Raw genomic sequence first — 20,670 nt, forward strand, 5'->3', positions numbered from 1 at the left:
CACTGCGGGGACACAGAGCTCTTTAGGGCGCTGCTAGTTTAGCTAATCCCAGGTGTTGCTAGTGCCAGAGGTGAAGCGATTGAAGTGCACGGTGCTTTGAACCCGCCTGTGTCTCCCGTACCCCGCCCGTGATTCCTGCTGCTCCTCACTCTGGAGCTCTGCAGCTGGAACCCAAACATGCAGCCTCCGGGGGCAACCTGAGAAGCGCGCTGTCCCCTCCCGCACGGGAGGAGCCGTAGTGAAGGGGAGGGGGCACACCCCTCACTCCCTGTCATTGGCTCTTGCCCAGCAGCAGCTCCGCTGTTATGGGTGCCTCACTCAGTCAGTCCTGTCTGGCCCCGCCCAGGCAAGGTCTTTATAACGAGGATCCCAATGGCTAGGGCTCAGGCATTTAACCTGGTACCGCTGAAGGGGGTAAAGTTAGGCGGCGCAAGTGCCCCGCACGCCCCGGCTAGGGCAAGAAACTGCCTTTGGCTTGTCCCGCAGGCTAAGGGCAGGGCTCCAGCAGCAAGTTGCACTCCGGCCAGTAGAGAAGGGAAGGAAGGGGGGTTGTCTCGTGCCTGTAGCCCCCAGCCCCCAAGTGACGATGCTCTCCAGACCCTGGTGCAGCGTGGTGACTCCCCAGCTGCTCCTGGTGCTGCTGCTGCCGCCGCATCTTCCTCAGGTTCAGAGCCACAGGGCCACTGGGCCGCGGGTAAGTGCGAGCTTCTGACTTTTCCCCGGGATCTCTCTCGCGCCCCCTTCCCCCAGCGCGCGCGCTCGGTCGCTCAGCACAAGGGAGTCATTATGTCAGGTCACAGCCAGGTTCTCAGCCAGGTGCGCCTCTCATTCCCGCTTGGAAAATCCCCCCCTGCCCCGCACTGACCCTGTCATGCTTGTCAGGTACACTACGGGCTTTTGTGTGCTCGGTGCCTGCCTGGGAACTTCAGCTGCGGTTCTGCATCGCTCCTTGTTTCTGGGATGCACCGCGGATCCGCCGCCGCCGCCGCTTCCCCCCCAGCGTTAAGACGTGCCCCGTGAGCTGTAGTCTGCCTCGCACCCCAGAGTGGTTCCTAACTCTGCTCAAACGGGCGCTGGAGCGTCTCTCGGGGGTTTGCTCTGACGGAGCCCGGGGGCTTCTAGCACTGGCCCTGCTGGGCTTGACCTATCGCTACCTTTGGAGTTCTGCTACACACGCGGGGAGAGACGCCTGCTGTGTGGTCAGTGATAACTGTTCGGAAGATCCCTAAAATCAAGAGCCCAGGTACAAGCTGAGTACCCAAAACCCTGGGACATGCATTTGTCAGGGCTCAGTGCAAAAGAGAGGAGCAAGTTAATATGCTGTATTTTTATATTGCCAGCCTTGCGTTTAATAGGACCCCTTGGCTCCCAGAATATAGTTTAGGACTTGTATTATGTTTCCAAGTAGGGATTAAATGAATCCCTGCAATAAAGCTAGATGCCTTCAGCCCAAATTTCTCCCTCTAGGAGTCTAGTTTTGCCTTTTAATCTATGGTTGGCTCTTATTAGGATTGATAATTTCACTTACAAAAGTATTAAACTGTTCTGGGGAAGAACACCTCTCTTCTAAGTATGGTCCTCCAGCTGACGTGTTACCACTGCAGCCCCTAGAGTTGGGTAATGACTCTGAATTCTAAGGCCCTAAAACAGTAGTTCTCAAGTCAATGCTGCAATAAAAACACAATTCTGGGTAAGTGGAAAAACCTTAACCTGTATGTAAACATGTTGGGTGCACTGTCCACATGCACTTTTTGCTGATTGGTCTGAAATGTATTTAATTTAATACTTAATCTAACTACTATCCTAAATAGGGATAAGATCTAGATTCCTTTATGTAGGAATCTCTACTCTGAGTATAGCAATAAGACTTCATTTTTTTAAATGAAGTGTTGTACTAAACCAGATTACTGTCTGAATAATATACACCCACTTAAGAGAAAAACCTCTCAATACTGTGGAAAAACTGTAGCTGCCACATTAAGAAAAGTGTGTCCTTGTGTTCAGCTGCACCTTGTAGCCCTTTTATGACCAGATGTGTAACAGCAGCAGTTAGAATGTGGCAGATTGGATCCAGTGCATATCATAAATCCTTGGAGACAGGAATTTTGAAGGTTGGAGGAAACACAAGGTTTTGAGATATGCATAAGTGTTCTTCTAAATGAAGTTGTATTGTTTGATAGTAAATCACTTGCTTTCAAAATCCCAAAGGTCTGGGCAGTTAATTTATTTTTCTTTGAAAGAAGCATTGGGCTGTTGAAAAGAATCTATCTAGGTACTTATGTGGCCCCTCATCAGTGAAGTAGCTGAGAGCCTTAATTAGGAACAGTTGAGATGAAGAATAAAACAAACAAATCCTGATGCCAGCCTGCATAATTGCACAACAAGCCTGTCTGTCAAACAGATTCCTGGTAGACTTTTTTATATACTGTATTTTACAAGCCAGTTTAACTGCTCCCTAGACTGTATCTTTTTTTGAAATACAAGTTACTTCAAGAGAATCTAAAACCCAAACACAAACAGCTGTTGAGTCTGTGTTCTCACTCCATGAATTCAATGAACTAACTTTTTTTTTCCCTCCAAAGAATGTTCCACAGTCAGTGGGAAAAGTCAGCTAATCTGACATCATAGCTTTTTGTTTATTGGAGAGACCTGTGCCTTTAAAAGTTTAGCTTATGGGCTCTTCAATATAAAATTGTGACTTTTGTGTATTTAACTAGTAAATCCTCTCCACCCTCTTCAAGTGACTTGTTGAAAAGAGTGGAGTTGTGTAGTGGTGTGCTCTCCTCCCCACAGCTTGTTCCACTAGCATGTTGAAATTCAGATCCTATCTATTACACTCACCTGATGATTAGGCACTCCCAATAAAGCTGTCACTGGTCTAAAGGTGCCATGTTTTAGATTCCCATCTACATTACAAAAGTTCTTTGAATTATTCATTGTGTTTTTTATGATGGCCACTAAGCTACACCACTCACTGTTTCTCTGATCCTGAGACTAGATCTGTGATATGAGTGAAGAGAAACATCTGGCTTGTTAAACCATATCCCTTTCAGAACCCCTATCTCTTTGGAAGTGGGCAGGATTGCAATTTTAGGGTTTGATTCTGCAGACACTTGGTTTTGGGTGCAATGCTTATCACAATGAAATCAGGCTACTTTAGGGTACTCAGCACTATATCTTGTAGTGTTTGTAGGCTTTAATATTTAAAACTTCACTACTGACTTACTCAATTTGCAGTATTGTTGTAGTTGTGTTGGTCCTAGGATAAGAGAGACCCAAAGTAGGTGATGTAATACCTTTTATTGGACCAACTTCTGTTGGTGGAAGGCTCAAGCTTATACAGAGCTCTTCTTCAAGTCTGGGGAAGGAAGCAGAGTGTCTGAGCTAAATAAAAGTTGGGACAGATAGTTAAGTAGAAGGGGTGACACATGTTGGAGGTGGTCATTTGTATTGCCTCTTCTATTTTAATAAACTGTTTCAACTTTTATTTAGCTGAGATACTCTCTGCTTCATAGGTGCTGGAACTGGAGGTGCCACCACACCCCCTGGCTTGAATACAGGATTTCTGCCTTCAGCACCCCCATTATAAAAATTGTTCCAGCACCACTGCTCTGCTTCCTTCCCCAGACCTGAAGAAGAACTCTGTGTGAGTTCAGAAGCTTGTACCTTCCACCAACAGAAGTTGGTCCAGTAAAAGATATTCCCTCACCTACCTTGTCAAACTTAGTCTAGTCATTTTCAAATGACTAGAGTAGTTCCAAGTATTACTCCTGTGCCTGAGTCCTCCATACAACATATGATTCCCCCCCCCCCATTGCTGAGTGAAAGACTTGGTAAATGGTGTGAATATATAAGGGTAAGAAGGGTACCCTTAAGTATTGTTGAATAGACAAAGTAAAACTAAAAATAGAGTAATCTTGATGTTTCTTGTAACAATAGCTCAAATATTTTTCAGAAGTATTTTTTTGTACAAATTGACTGCCACTAAAAGTCACGGTATGCTGTGGGTGGCTGCCTGTACCTACTGGACTTTTGATATATGGGTCTGTTGCTTCACTATGGCTTGATGTGGCCCTCAAAAGGGGCTTACCAATACTCGTACCTGCTACCTTTGTCTCCTGGTATAATAAAATTATGGCAGCAGCTTGAATCTATTTGAGGCTATTCTAGGTTTCCCAGTGACTTGCTGTGCAGAAAACCTCATTTAGTATGTACAATCCGACCGGCTTTCAGACTCCTAATTAAACATACTCACTGAGATGGTCTATAGGAACCTTTAGTACCTAGGGTTCCCTAGAAATATCTTGGAATTCCTGATCTAATATTTCATAACATGGCCAATGTCTTAACAGAGACTTCTCTTGAACCACTTCTGCTCTCTTTTGTGATCACATTACCACCCTCTTCCTGTGCAGTCTAACATCCCTATGCAACTGCAGCAATTGATCATATGGAAAAGTAATAAGAATGTCTTTTAGCTGCCTTTAGAATGTTGTCTCATTAAAAAGTGAATTGGTGTCTTTTCCCCGCCTCCCCCCCCACCTCTTGGCTCTGGCTCTTCCATTCCATGTCATTCTGGCACCAGTTCTGCTCACCCTGTCAGCAATTGGTCTTCAGAGCACCAGTAGTCCACAGACCAGGTTCAGAGTCTGTACCTCAAGCCTGAGAAGAACACTTGGCTGGCTCTCGAAAAATTGCAGACTGTTATGTGCCATTTAGCAGCATTTGTTCATCCAATAGCAGACCAGATGGGTTGTGCCCCCAAGCCCTGCTTTTCTCACTTGGTGCTGGAGAGGAGTAGTGGCAGGAACCTCCATCTCCCCCCCCCCCCCTCCCCCCCCCCCCAGCACAAGACAAGCTAGCATGGTCTTCTGCAGATCCATTTCCTCCTCTTTGAGACCAATACCTAAGTGAGGAGCACTAGGACAGCCTCAAATTCTGTATGTCACAACAGAGGGTAGTGGCACTATTGTGGTGCCCTAGGGCTGTGAAAGCAGTTGGTTTATGTAAGAGGGATAAAATGTGGGTTGCAGTGCTCCAGAAATCCTCATAAGCAAGAAGAGACTATATGAGATAGTGGCCCAGTCTTGAAAAGTCCTCCTCCCCTTCCCTGAAAAGCATAGGATTGATGAGACTTTGGGAGCTGAACCCCCAACATCCCTGTAGAACTGGTCATGAGCTTGGGACAGGTTGTGAGGATCTTTCCCTCCCCTGTAGAGCAAATAAAAACAACCATCATATAAACCTTTTAGGAAAGGATTCTATGCTTCTTAGGGTGGGGAGCAGAACATAGCCAGGTTTACAAGGGTCCTCCTGACCCCTAATTACCTGGACAATGATTTTGAAAGAGGGTGCATGATGGTAATACCTACCTGGAGACAACACAACAGCTGGGGGAGGTGCTACTAGTAAAGTCATGGAACAGAACAATGGGTGTCAAAGCCATAAACCAGTGTAATATATGGATCCGAGAAATCCGTCATGAGATTGCACTCACCATGGTGGTGGCTTACTATGTGGACTAATGGTAACTCTTTCCCTACAGTTGTCCACAAGTAAGGACCCCAAATCACAACCTCAGATAATGAGGAACTGAAATGGACTACAGCAATCCCCACCCCCTAAATAAGGGGCATGGACCACACCTGAAGGAATTTGAAATAAAACCTGTATGAGGAAGCCTGTATTGTAGTAATGTCCGTGAATTCTGTAACCTCCTGCAAGGGAGATGGCCCTACTTGTTCCAAAAAGCAGATGCCCTCTGTGTTCTCTCCATTGCACCACTATAAAAGAGTGCAGTCTGTGTGAGCCTGAAGCTCTGCTTAATATCTTACACAGAGAAGATGTGGGCCTGCACTGCATAATTCAGATCTGGATTAAAACTGCCTTGATGTTTGGGCTCATCCATGAGCTTTCCTTTCAGTCTTATTAAATTTAATTCTCTTAGCTTTCATTGATAGAAAATGACTGACTAAAAAGTTGTAATGGCGCAGGGTTTACGTATTTTGGAGAGACTACAGTAGTGGAAAATTGTAAGTACATAACAAAAGGGAACACTGGGTCAGAGTCCTCCGAGCATAGTACTACCTCTAGCACAGTAGAATTGCTATGGTATTATGCATCTCGTCTCAAATGTTTAAATTATGACTGGATCAGATCTTCATTTAAGTGAATCTAGTTCTACCTAGAACAGTTCCAGCTCTTTTCTTTTTGCCCTTTGGGTATGTGTGTCTATTTTATGTTGGAGAGAGGAGGGGGGGAATCTTAGCAGGTTGACTGCTCTGGGGCCCCTGTACTATTTGGATTATGTAGAGGTTAATGTTAAACAGCCAGTAGGTGTTTTTTTGTTATGCACCCAAGAGGCTCAATGTGCTGATCTGACTTGCATTGTTGGTTATACGCTTGTGTGGTAGGATAAGAGTTGACTTTACTTCTGAGATCTGTTTAGCGTGGCACCCAAGGACTAACACTTTGCTAGTATTGTACAATATTTGGTTAGCTTTCCTCATTCTGTGTGACTTGAAAAAAATCCATTATACAAATGTTTGTTTGATTAGCCAACTACTGTGGCTTTTTCAGGAACTTTACTACTGGTCTGCATTTTAGGACCTCCCTTATAACCCTGTCATTTTAGGGAATAGAGGGGTTTTGGCTGAGTTTCTACTTTTAAATAGCTGTCTCTTGCAAAGGATGAATTTAGCGTTTTGCTTCCATGAAGGCTGGTAACATAGAAAAATGGGTAGGTAAAACACATGAAGACCCTCAGCTAACTGTACTGACACTGTACTGGGGATACAATCCCTTACTCTAGTCATGACCCCATGTATTATGTAACATGGTTTTTTTAACCTTTTTCATTTGCAGACCCCAGTTAAAAATTTTTGAATGGCGGAGCAGACCCCTTTGAAAAAAATCTTCCATAGTCTGCAGCCCTCCAGGGGTCTGCCAAACCACAGGTTGAAAACCACTGTGCTATGGAAGTCATCCCTTGCTCCAGCTGTTATTTAAACAAAGTGTTTTAGCACGTGTGGTTGTGAAGATAACAAAGTGAATCTAGTGTAAAACTGATGCTGTGACTTCCTGAATTTATAGGCAGTCTGAATCTGGGCCGGCTCCAGGCACCAGCTTAACAAGCAGGTGCTTGGGGCGGCCAGGAGAGAGGGGCGGCACCTATGGCAATTCGGGGGCAGGAGGTCCCTCGGCCCTGGTCTGAATCAATTGCTGAGAGGGCTGCAAACTCCCCATTTAAATGAATGGGAATAGTAACTCTTGCTCCCACACAAACCTAGCATATTAGTTTTTATTTGGACTATACATTTACAATAAAAACTAAGGCTACGGAATTCTACATCACTTACAGCTTGCTGCCCTTTATCTTGCATCCCTCAATCTGGGGATTTGGGCAAGTGACGTGGCAAAGGCTTCCATCACTTTTGGCAATGGTGTCACTTCAGAACTAGGTTTAAAAATTACTCTGTGCTATTGGGCAATGTGAGGCTACAGACATGATCCAAACCTTCTGCTATAGATGGGGAAATTAGGGAAAGCTAATGAGTGCATTGTGTGGTCATGTCTCCATCTAGTGGCTGGCTCACATAGCAAAAATGCCCCACTACTGCCAATGAAGTCTCCTTAGCTCAGTCATAGAAGTTCTGTGGATTGGTCTGTTTGCTTGTTTTATTTACTTTTTGGATGGAAAGGTCCTGGTTCTATCCCTGATGCTACATGTGCTGTCTAGCTGAACACCAGTGCTTGTCTCGGTGACACATGGAATATCACCAGGACTATGACTTGTGAGCCTCTCAGGCCAGACTGAAACCCAAAGTTGCTACTGCTTAAAATATAAAGGAGGCAGAAGTAGCTTATGCTGCTTGGTGGAGGCAGTGAAGGCGACAACGTGCTCATGGATTGCTGTGCTCGCAGTCAGCATTCTCTAGAACTAAGCAGTGTGACAACTGTATCTGCTTTGGCTGTGATGTACTATTGCAGGCTTCCTAGGTCTGTAGTATGTGGCACTCATTAACAAAAAATGTCAGCTCATACCCATCAGATGAACTGTGCGTTGGAACCCAGCTAGTAACAGCCATGTTCAAACACTGCTGTGCTGCAGTTGCAAGGTTCTGTTTCCCTTTTGGTCAGGGCCTATCTATTTAGTAGAAAGTCACGTTGTATTGAAACTGGTAGTGAGATGCGTGCAGGTGTGTAAAGGTCTTTCATTAAGAGACTTGCAGATCCTTGCATGCAATGTGAAGGAGTCTGTTGGCTTCTTCCATGTAAAAATACATTGATGTGTTTAAGCTAGGGAACAAAATGGAGGTGGGAAGAACTTAGGGCACTTGTTCATGACTCTGTCTGGGCCATTTCAGAGTGGAGACAAGTCTCCCTCAAAAGCAATTGATTTGAGCTACTTGGCAACTGCACAGTTACAGTATGCAACATTCTTAATTGCTCAGTAAGATCAACGAACTTCAGCCTAATGTTGAGGTTTGCAGTGCCTGAGAGGGTATTGATTTGGGTGCATATTTGACTGGATTGTAAGCTGTTCAGGGCAGGTACCTTGTGTCTCCCCTCTTGTATGCTGCTGACCACAGCATCATTCTGACCCTGATTGAGAGCCTGGCATGTGGCTGCAATAAAATAATAGCCAGTAGTACCTTCTTGACTTTATGCACTCATGTAACATCCTCTTCTCTCAAAGATTTTGTCATCCTTTCCCTGACTTCCCCCCCTTTTGGTTTAGGGAAAGTTGCTCTCTTTAAACAAGTTGGTAGCGTCCTTTTAAAGGTTTATGGCTGGCATGAGATCAGAACAGTCCAATACTCCTTATCTGCCTCCCCTGCATTTTCATATTACCTGTGGACTATTCATGTAGGACAATTTTTGACACACAAGTTTGCTTTATCCCTTGCAGTCCTTCAGTTTTGCTTCCCAGCGTTGGGTTCTAGATGGCTTCACTCTGTCCTAGCTGGTGCCATTAGGGCAGTACTATGAATAGCATAGGTATTATGCTGATGCGGCAAAGTATATAGGACAGTGGTGACATCCAAAAGGGGATGGAACCCTAGCAGACTAGTGGCACCAAAATATGGCTCAGTTCAGGGTTTCCCAACTAGCTGACTGGACATGCTTAGTAGACAGTGTCTTTCCCCCCAGCCTGTGGGAGAGGGGCCACTACAGAAGCTTTGTGGTGGGTGGGCATGTGTGTGATCCTGTACCTTGCTCCTATGGCAAGTCTGTTTTGGGAGATGCTCTTGTGTATAGGGTTCAAGCTACTTTTCTATACTTTGAAGACTAGAACCAACACCCTGAATTGGATTGAGAAAGATACTTTGCCTACCTTGAAGTAGTTTGCCATATTTTTCTATTTACAGTGACCATTTCTCTAGCAAAATGTAATATGTTCTTAGTTGTTCCACAATACTTATCCCAATACAAGCAGAAACGGCCTCATCTTAAAGAGGGAAAGGAGTGCCTGGGTCACCCATCCAATGGCACTGCCTTTGGAGAATACCTACATATGGAAAGCTTCTGGCAAGTCCTTTATGCTCTAACTGATCAGTGTTCTAGATCAGAAGGTTCTTGCAACAGCAAGAACTGAACAAAACATAAAGGATAGAACTTTCCTAATCTTACTCCAATTTGAAGAAATGATTATTGTAAAGACAGCATTTATTAACAGGAATTGAAGACCATCTTTTCAGTGAGTCACTTGCCATCTCCCCCATAAATCTCAAACAAAACCCAACAAGGGGAGAGGAGAACTCCTTAGAATGTCTGTCACTTTCTGCGTGTGGCTGATGGCATGCACATAACACATGGACTGTTCACTTTAGTCCTGTTTATGGTAAATCTATACTTGCCCCAGATTATTTGGGAAAGGTTTGAGGAAGCCAAAGCTGATAACTAGGAAAAACAGACAATGAATCTTTGATGGCTGGATGGTGAAGACTAACCTTCAGATCCCCTCTTCCAGTCAGTCCTCATTAACCTTCTGAAATACATGGATGTACTTTTTTGTATGTTAGAATTGCACATTCATTTCCACTTGTTTTTTATTTAGGAGAGACTTAAGAAATCCCTATTCATGATTGTGAGTATTACTGTTTGGCTAAAAGTGTTCAAAGTAGTAATTTTTCCTTTAACTTGACTTTTTTATTCATAGATTCATAGATTATTGGACTGGAAGGGACCTCGAGAGGTCATCGAGTCCAGTCCCCTGCCCGCACGGCAGGACCAAATACTGCCTAGACCATCCCTAATAGACATTTATCTAACCTACTCTTAAATATCTCCAGAGACGGAGATTCCACAACCTCCCTAGGCAATTTGTTCCAGTGTTTAACCACCCTGACAGTTAGGAACTTTTTCCTAATGTCCAATCTAGACCTCCCTTGCTGCAGTTTAAACCCATTGTTTCTGGTTCTATCCTTAGAGGCTAAAGTGAACAAGTTCTCTCCCTCCTCCTTATGACACCCTTTTATATACCTGAAAACTGCTATCATGTCCCCTCTCAGTCTTCTCTTTTCCAAACTAAACAAACCCAATTCTTTCAGCCTTCCTTCATAGGTCATGTTCTCAAGACCTTTAATCATTCTTGTTGCTCTTCTTTGGACCCTTTCCAGTTTCTCCACATCTTTTTTAAAATGCGGTGCCCAGAACTGGACACAATACTCCAGCTGAGGCCTAACCAGAGCAGAGTAGAGCGGAAGAATGACTTCTCGTGTCTTGCTCACAACACACCTGTTAATGCATCCCAGAATCATGTTTGCTTTTTTTGCAACAGCATCACACTGTTGACTCATATTTAGCTTGTGGTCCACTATAACCCCTAGATCCCTTTCTGCCGTACTCCTTCCTAGACAGTCTTTTCCCATTCTGTATGTGTGAAATTGATTTTTCCTTCCTAAGTGGAGCACTTTGCATTTGTCTTTGTTAAACTTCATCCTGTTTAACTCAGACCATTTTTCCAATTTGTCCAGATCATTTTGAATTATGACCCTGTCCTCCAAAGTAGTTGCAATCCCTCCCAGTTTGGTATCATCCGCAAACTTAATAAGCGTACTTTCTATGCCAATATCTAAGTCGTTGATGAAGATATTGAACAGAGCCGGTCCCAAAACAGACCCCTGCGGTACCCCACTCGTTACGCCTTTCCAGCAGGATTGGGAACCATTAATAACAACTCTCTGAGTATGATTATCCAGCCAGTTATGCACCCACCTTATAGTAGCCCCATCTAATTTGTATTTGCCTAGCTTATCGATAAGAATATCATGCGAGACCGTATCAAATGCCTTACTAAAGTCTAGGTATACCACATCCACCGCTTCACCCTTATCCACAAGGCTCGTTATCCTATCAAAGAAAGCTATCAGATTGGTTTGACATGATTTGTTCTTCACAAATCCATGCTGGCTATTCCCTATCACCTTACCACCTTCCAAGTGTTGGCAGATGATTTCCTTAATTACTTGCTCCATTATCTTCCCTGGCACAGAAGTTAAACTAACTGGTCTGTAGTTACCTGGGTTGTTTTTATTTCCCTTTTTATAGATGGGCACTATATTTGCCCTTTTCCAGTCTTCTGGAATCTCTCCCGTCTCCCATGACTTTCCAAAGATAATAGCTAGAGGCTCAGATACCTCCTCTATTAGCTCCTTGAGTATTCTAGGATGCATTTCATCAGGCCCGGGTGACTTGCAGGCATCTAACTTTTCTAAGTGATGTTTAACTTGTTCTTTTTTTATTTTATCCGCTAAACCTACCCCCTTCCCATTAGCATTCACTATGTTAGGCATTCCTTCAGACTTCTCGGTGAAGACCGAAACAAAGAAGTCATTAAGCATCTCTGCCATTTCCAAGTTTCCTGATACTGTTTCTCCCTCTTCACTAAGCAGTGGGCCTACCCTGTCTTTGGTCTTCCTCTTGCTTCTAATGTATTGATAAAAAGTCTTCTTGTTTCCTTTTATTCCCGTAGCTAGTTTGAGCTCATTTTGTGCCTTTGCCTTTCTAATCTTGCCCCTGCATTCCTGTGTTGTTTGCCTATATTCATCCTTTGTAATCTGTCCTAGTTTCCATTTTTTATATGACTCCTTTTTATTTTTTAGATCGTGCAAGATCTCGTGGTTAAGCCAAGGTGGTCTTTTGCCACATTTTCTATCTTTCCTAACCAGCGGAATAGCTTGCTTTTGGGCCCTTAATAGTGTCCCTTTGAAAAACTGCCAACTCTCCTCAGTTGTTTTTCCCCTCAGTCTTGATTCCCATGGGACCTTACCTATCAGCTCTCTGAGCTTCCCAAAATCTGCCTTCCTGAAATCCATTGTCTCTATTTTGCTGTTCTCCCTTCTACCCTTCCTTAGAATTGCAAAGTCTATGATTTCATGATCACTTTCACCCAGGCTGCCTTCTACTTTCACATTCTCAACGAGTTCCTCCCTATTTGTTAAAATCAAGTCTAGAACAGCTTCCCCCCTAGTAGCTTTTTCAACCTTCTGAAATAAAAAGTTGTCTCCAATGCAGTCCAAGAATTTGTTGGATAGTCTGTTCCCCGCTGTGTTATTTTCCCAACATATATCCGGATAGTTGAAGTCCCCCATCACCACCAAATCTTGGGCTTTGGATGATTTTGTTAGTTGCTTGAAAAAAGCCTCATCCACCTCTTCCACCTGGTTAGGTGGCCTGTAGTAGACGCCTAGCATGACATCTCCCTTGTTTTTTGCCCCTTTAAGCCTAACCCAGAGACTCTCAACACTTCCGTCTCCTATGTCCATCTCTACCTCAGTCCAAGTGTGTACATTTTTAATATATAAGGCAACACCTCCTCCCTTTTTCCCCTGTCTATCCTTCCTGAGCAAGCTGTACCCATCCACACCAACATTCCAATCATGTGTATTATCCCACCAAGTTTCAGTGATGCCAACAATGTCATAGTTGTATTTATTTATTAGCACTTCCAGTTCTTCCTGCTTATTCCCCATACTTCTCGCATTTGTATATAGGCATTTAAGATACTGGTTTGATCTTTCCTCCCAGTTTTTTCCTGACTCTCCTTTCTCTCTGCCAATATAGCCCACATTCCCTCTTGTTTCCGACTCATTTCCCCGGTCTCCATGTTCCCCACTTACCTGTGGGCTTTGCCCACCTGTCCCCGTCGAACCTAGTTTAAAGCCCTCCTCACTAGGTTAGCCAGTCTGTGTCCGAATAGGGTCTTCCCTCTCCTCGAAAGGTGAACGCCATCTCTGCCTAGCAGTCCTTCCTCGAATAGCATCCCGTGGTCTAGGAAGCCAAAGCCCTCCTGGCGACACCATCTTCGCAGCCAGGCATTCACCTCCATGATGCATCTGTCTCTGCCCGGGCCCCTACCTTTGACAGGAAGAATTGAAGAGAATACCACCTGCGCTCCAAACTCCTTCACCCGTGCTCCCAGAGCCCTGTAGTCACTCTTGATCCGCTCAGTGTCACACCGCGCAGTATCATTTGTGCCCACATGGATGAGTAGCATGGGGTAGTAGTCAGAGGGCCGGATAATCCTCGACAATGCCTCCGTAACGTCTCGGATACGGGCCCCCGGCAGGCAGCATACCTCCCGAGATGAAATGTCAGGGCGACAGATGGGCGCCTCCGTCCCCCTCAGCAGAGAGTCTCCGACCACCACTACCCTACGTTTCCTATTCGCAGTGGTGGCAGCAGACTCTCCAGCCTTAGGGGTACGAGGCTTCTCCTCCTTTACTGTAGGGAGTGATTCCTTCTTTCCTGTATCAAGAAGAGCATAACGGTTACCTATAACCACGGCAGGAGGGTTCGGAGCAAGGGTGGAGCACTGCCTGCTGCCAGAAGTAACCAGCTGCCAGCGTCCACCCTGAGCCATCTCCTCCTCCACCAGTGGTGTATCAGCAGTCCTGTGTACTGGGACAGCTACCTCAGCTGTCTCCACATGGACACTGTCGAGGAATTGCTCGTGGATACGGATGCTCCTCAACCTAGCCACCTCCTCCTGTAGCTCTCCCACCTGCTGCCTGAGAGATTCCACCAGCAGGCACCTTTCACATTGGATGGTCCCCCCAGCCTGGATATCAGTAAGTGGAAATTGCAAGTTACAGTCTTTGCAAAACCACACCAGGATTTGGGTAGAGGCATCCATGCTTAGGCACTCTGTCTGGCTACAGGCACAGGTGGAGGAGACAGTAGCAGTGGTGGCACAGGTGTTGCGGGTCTTCCTAACCATCGTAAGCCTCCCTCTGTCAAACTCCCGTCTGCAGCCCCCTGTCAGCTGAAAGGGTTGTTTAAGCAAACAGTTAGAATGTAGTTGCTTTATAGGTATTAAGGGGAATCAAGAGAAAACAGATGGAACCGGCAAGGGACCCTCGCCCCCTTCCTGCTCCCTTCCAAACTCCCTTGCGAAACTCCCTGTTAGCAGCCCCTGGTCGCTTGTGCGCTGCTTTATAAAGCCCTGGCCTGTATGAATGCCCCGCCCACTGATTAAGGCTCAGCCACTTACCAGAGGCTTCTAGCTTTCAAACCTTCCTTTGAAGCTCACAGCTTCCAACTGCCAGCCACAGCACACGGTCCTTCAAACAACCAAAACAAACAAACAGACTGACAAACACAAGCTCAGCACACAGCAAGTAACCCTCAAACACAAACAAACACACACTACAGACAGTCACTTACCCCAAAAGGTTGCTGTATTGCTCCTCCTTCACCTGGAGAACTCCCTTGCGAAACTCCCTGTTAGCAGCCCCTGTTCGCAAAGCTTTGTCACCACTAATGGTCATTGACCCACCAAGTGCTATTTAGAATAACTGATGCTTAAAGGTTTCAAAGTAGCAGCCGTGTTAGTCTGTATCTGCAGAAAGAACAGGAGTACTTGTGGCACCTTAGAGATGCATCTGAAGAAGTGAGCTGAAGCCCACGAAAGCTTATGCTGAAATAAATTTGTTAGTCTCTAAGGTGCCACAAATTTATTTCAGCATAAGCTTTCGTGGGCTTCAGCTCACTTCTTCAGATGCATCTCTAAGGAGCCACAAGTACTCCTGTTCTTGATGCTTAAAGGTAGATTTAAACATGGGAGTAATTCCCTTCTGATTTGTTGCTTGAGAGCAAACCAGGATTTCACTTGTTAATGTTGAACATTAAAACCCAGGGACTTTATTTGTGTATTAATCCTGCAGTGAAGTAACCAAAGTCAATATTATTACATCCGCTGCTTCTGTGTAATAGATGTCAACAGGATTCTGAAGTCCCTGCAGGAGCCAACAATAGGAGGAACTGTCTAGTGATGTAAATGGCACTCTTTCAAATAGATCTGAATCTAGGGAACTCACTGCTTAGTTAAGCATGATTTGGCTCTATGTATTATGGTGGAAATCTGAGAGAGGACATGTCTGTGGCTCCCTTCTGTTCCGTTCAAGGCAACTGCACCTGTATTTCCCCTCCTCTGTTGCCTCTCAAGTGGAGATACACATTTCTCTGCCTTTCTCACTGGGATATTTCCAGGCTGAACAGTTCCATGCCTACAATGTAGTGGCCTCAGCACAGATAGGTTACCCAAGGACACCCTGCTTGCTTGCTCTTCGGAGATGATTAATAGGTGTAATGCTACAGTTAAGGTACCGCACAGCACATCCTATGCAAACCTAGTTTCTTCTTAAGGTAAAAAGCATTACAGAGCAAACCATAATAAAAACCTACAGGTATGCTAATAAGATTACCAGAATTAACCCCAATCCTAACATGGATTCTGGCAGGAACAGTCCTTCAGCACCCCTCCCTTCTTCCCCCTCCCCCCCAAAAAAGGGGGATTCCTTGAGATTACCAGTTCATCACAACTTCAGCTTAGAACAAGCACCTAGTTCTTCCAATCCAACCCTAAGGGTTTGGGGGTGGGGGCTGTGGACCAGGGGGTCTGTCCACTTGCTGGATCAAGAAGGAGGACCTAAATCTATTTAAAACCAGGCTATTTAGCCATAACCTATTTCTTTGTGTGTTTGGTCCCTGGAGAATCCAGTCTGAACTGATTTAGGCAAACCTTTTCAGGGAGGTGACTTCTCTGGAGACTGTTAGGACCAGAGTGAATTTGCCTAGTCACCCCCTGTTGTTCTGTTTACTCTTCCCATGGAAAAACCTACAATTCCAGTCACTCATGCAACCCTACTGTGTCAAGTGTCCTGTTTTTGTCTGGACTTTCCAGTCAAAAAGGGGACCTGGCAGTGTCCGGTCAGATGTACTAATCAGACACCAAAAGTCCACTCACCGTGGTTTGGGGAGGCCCTGGGTCATCAACCCACACCAGCCCCTGCACAGCCAGGGCTGCCTCCTATCTGCATCTCATAGGCAGGCAGGCATCTCCATGTGAGGCTTTAGCTCCTATACCAGTCCTGGAGCAGCGGGAGCCCAGCTGGTTGGGTGAGGGAGGTGGAGAGGATCAAGTGATGAGGAAGGAGGGGGCAGGGCCTGGGGTGAAGAGGTAGAGTGGTGGGATCTGGTTTTTAGACATTAGAAAGTTGGCAACCCTAAATACACAGTTGAATTTTTAATACTAATTCAATAAGGTATAAATTACTTTCTTAATTCCATAAGGTTTGTTCAGAAAATTACAGGATATTGTCAGTCTCTCACCATATAGGAGCATTTAGAAGGTGGGGTTTGCCCCTCCCTCCATGGAAAGAGCATGGGTCCAGCCCCAAACTTTGTGTATCCACTAGTAGGACAACACTACTGTTTCTGGAGTCCACCGCCATTCCACATTCACTGGAGTATTGCAGCTTTTGTCAACTGTTGTACCAAAATTCCTATGACCTAGCGACCTCTTGATCTCTCTGGCAGAGGGTGCATAGAGTTTTATAGGCCTTCTCTGGGTTGGATATATACCTAATTCACTAAAAAGTAACATGTGAGGTCTCTGAGAACCAGTATCCCACCGGTGGCCATAATGACTGCAAAATGTATGTACAGATAATATTTAAGGAGTTATGTTTATACTGAAAATATGTTCTGGTTACCTGTTTTCTTTCAAATAGGAGGCAAATGACACTTATCTTGCTGTCTGGCCATGAGTATTGGGCATTTTATATCTCCCAATGGATGCCTGTTTGCCTACTCAGCCAAATGCTAATCGGAGATTGGGAAATCTGTAAATTTCCCTTTCAGGAAGAAATGAACAGCAGGAGGGGATCCTCTTTGAGTAAAGAGAGTGAATTATTGGGGTATAACTGTGGATGCAGAGGTACCACCTCAGTGAGGGATTGAGCGTGTAAATTATATGTTTTGTCTTATGAACGGAGGGGCCTTAGCCAAACCTGGCTGTAAAACACAGGAAGGACTTTAGGTGCATTGCTCTAGAAGACATGAAAGTATCTAGTTAAGTAAGTCTAGGCTCTAGAATGCATGCTATGATTTTATTTGATATGTAGCCATTTGTTTCCAACTTTCCATCACTGGAATCTCTCTAATTTGTTAAATAAACTCTATGCTTGTTGTTATAGTGAAAACATCCAGTGCTGTGTGTTAAGTGGAGTAGTGATCTGAGGTGTAACTAGTAAGCTGGAGCATACTGCTTCTTTGGAATAGTGTGAATCTGTGACTAGCGATTGTCCAATGGAGCAGGAGTTAGCATCTCCCTGGAGTGTCCCATGGGGCTTGAGGGTTAGAGTGCTTGTTCCACTCAGTAGAAAGAGTGGGACCTGCATAGGCCTAGAGGGGAGTGCTTGTATTGCCCCTGGCCAGTAGAGTCAGAGAACTGACCCACGGTAGGCACACACAGGGCTTTCTTCTGCAAGGGCAGGTGGTAGTGATGTGCCTTGCTAGTCTACATACTGCCAGGAAGCATCAAAATCCCTCTTTCCCCATAAAGAGGGGTGTGTGGGGGGGTATTTCCTCTGACTGGAAGTAAGCAAGGAGTGCAGAACAGGTGACACAGCATGGGGTGCTACCAGGGCTGTCTCCAAGGTTTTTGCCGCCCCAAGCGGCGGGGGGGGGGGAAAAGAAAGCCGCACTCGGCAGCAGCTCCACTGCGCTGCTTTCTTCTTCGGCGGCAGGTACTTTTCTCCGCCCCCCCGAAGAGCCCGACATGCCGCCCCAAGCACCTGCTTGCTGGGCTGGTGCCTGGAGCCGGCCCTGGGTGCCACCAACTTTTAATGGAGTTTGCTTGCCTCCTGGGGAGGGAGTGGGAGATGAAAGCCAAAATGACATGCATGGTCTTCTCCCTGATGGTACTGCCGTATGGGGGCCTGGCCCTATGAAGGGTACTACACGGGGAGGCAGTATCACAGAGGTTGCTGACCTCCTCTCATAGGAGGGGACTCTCCATGCATGGCTCGAAGAAGGCATTCCCTCAACCCCATAGACAATAACGTGAGAGAGGCTGCATCAAAGAAACAGAGGTGGCAAGACTGTTTAATGGTTAAAATGCAGGCCTGGCATTTGGGAGGTCTCTCTCCCTGCTGTTTGAGTTCTGTGGGAGTGTTGGTCAGGTCTCTCTAATTACAAAATTAATCTATTGCCCTCGTAGCTCACAAGGGTGCCAAGGCTGAATCCTTTGTCTGCAAAACAGTTTCATCTCTGATGGAAGTGGCTTTTGCAGAGCAGCGTTCTGATGATAAAAGGAAAATCTTCCTTTTTCATAAAGTGATTCTTTTTTGGAGAACTGTTTGGTTTGTGAAAACTGCAGTGCAGATCTTGCCATCTCCTGAAACTTACTTTAAATGGCAATGCCTCAGAAATGTTTCAAGCTCCTGAAGAGGCTTTTACAGCGGGCTGAATAAATAACTGGCAAGTGTCCTTTCTAGCTGAAGCCTGGAATCCACTCTGGTAATTGCAATATAAACTGTTAAACTCGAAAAGAAAAACAAGCAAAAAAAGCAGATGTTTCTTTATCAGTCTGAAAGGTCAACAGTTCTCCCGGAAAGAGGGGCGAGCAAAGCACCTCTGACTTTGTGTCAATCAACATGACAAGATTAAAATGCAATGCAATTAATCTCACTTGCATTCATTTAATTCCCCCTCCCTGGTTAATTACTGGGACATTGATTTAGACCTGGGAAGGGAATTCTCTCTCCCTGCTTTGCATCAAACTATCAGTTTTGTTTGTATTTTAACCACAGTCTGATGAAAGCTTTTTAAAGGTAAGTTGAGTGTAAGATGGTAGCACAAGATAGAGAAAAGGCAGCGGTGGATGGGTGGAACTGGCATTGTCAATGTAGAGCACTTTTGGGAATGGAGGCTCAAAATGTTAGTGGGAAGGGGATTAGAATGAGTTGAGCTATTTCCTGCCTATATTGTCCTCTTTTACCACTAATCTGTGGGCTCCAAAACCAAATACTGCTGCTTCTGTATTGCTGGCCATACTGCAGATTATTTCAGATGATCACCAAGTGTACTGGAACAATTGGTATAGTGGGGGTGCTGAGAGCCATTGAACCAATCTGTAAACCCTGTATATGATATCTACTTCAAGCCAGGGGGTGCAGCAGCCCCCCCAGCACCCTTAATTCAAGCACCTGTGATGACCACATGAATGTGGCCCCCCCCTTCTGAAATACTAAACTGCTTTGCTGCAAACTATGAGGATAGAAAGGGTGTGCACATTCCAACCGGGGCTGGATTGGGCCCTAAAGAGAGCCTGTTTCAGCCACCACTTGACTGCATCTGTCTGCTTCACATGCAAAATCTACTTAATGCTACACACAACAGCACAGCCACTTGAATTTAGGGAGACGGGATGTAATTTCCAAAGCCAGAATCTGGTTTGAACATGCATGTTAACAGCATGGCAGTGTAGTACACCTGCCCCAACTGTTAATCATGAATTGGGTCTCAGTCATGAATTGGGTCTCAGTCATGAGACTTAAGGCAGTTCTGGTTTCTCAGCCTTCACAGCGCACTTGTCGTTGTCTTTCCAAGCTATTCTCTGCAACAGTGAAGGCTTGAAACATTTCTCCCCACCCCCATGAGAGCTGACGTTTTCATGGAGACTCCAGGAGCTGGAGCTTTACCCCCCCCCCCCCCAAAAAAAAACCCCACCCCAAATATTGCAAGATTTATGAGAGTTGGGAACGCTGATGTGCTTCTGTGACTGTAGCATGGGATGAAGTTGGGACATTAGTGATCTATTCTGCTCTCTGCCACAGACTTCCTCTGTAATCCTGGGCAAATTACTTAATGTTTCTGAGCCTCTTAACTCCTTTTGAAGAAGGTGAACTTACTCCCTTTTTGTGTAATGAACTTTTGAGATTTATAGATGAAAATGGCAAGACCCTTTGTAGGCAGTGTGGTTTTACTTTTTTTTTTTTTACTTTGTTTTTGCAAATAAAAAAAAATATGGCAAGACCCTATGTGCTCTGCTTCAAGCTTTAGGTAGTCTGGGGCATGAGCCTGAATTCAGTTGTATCTTCAGGCTTTTATTGAACTATGGATATAGTACAGTATTCCTTTTACTAAAATAAGTAGTTCTCGAATTCTTTATACTGGCTCATTTTTCAGTGTGCCACAGTCTTGCACTGATGGTGGATAGCTGCTCTGTAGATGTTTTGGGCTGGATGAGTTGAGGAGGGGACCTGGAGGTTTTGACAGTTAGGTAGTGCAAAGTTTATGCCTTTGACATCTGGAAAGGTGTGAAGAGATTTTTGGCTCCCAGGAAGCTCTTGAGCAAGGGTTCTCAAACTGGGGGTTGAC

At 45.2% G+C, this 20,670-nt stretch overlaps 1 protein-coding gene across 2 annotated transcripts in view; it reads left to right on the forward strand.

The window, feature by feature from the left end:
- The first annotated feature begins 390 nt into the window (after positions 1-390).
- SMOC1 (SPARC related modular calcium binding 1) overlaps positions 391-20,670 on the forward strand; it is a 167,231-nt gene continuing 146,951 nt past the window's right edge. For both annotated transcript variants that reach the window (XM_054027263.1, XM_054027265.1), the window contains exon 1: positions 391-694. In XM_054027263.1, the coding sequence (XP_053883238.1) occupies positions 587-694 (108 nt within the window). In that variant the 5' untranslated portion in view covers positions 391-586. The remainder of the gene's footprint in view (positions 695-20,670) is intronic.

The sequence above is a fragment of the Malaclemys terrapin genome, chromosome 4 (assembly GCF_027887155.1).
Source record: "Malaclemys terrapin pileata isolate rMalTer1 chromosome 4, rMalTer1.hap1, whole genome shotgun sequence".
In the NCBI taxonomy this organism is placed as follows: Eukaryota; Metazoa; Chordata; order Testudines; family Emydidae; genus Malaclemys; species Malaclemys terrapin.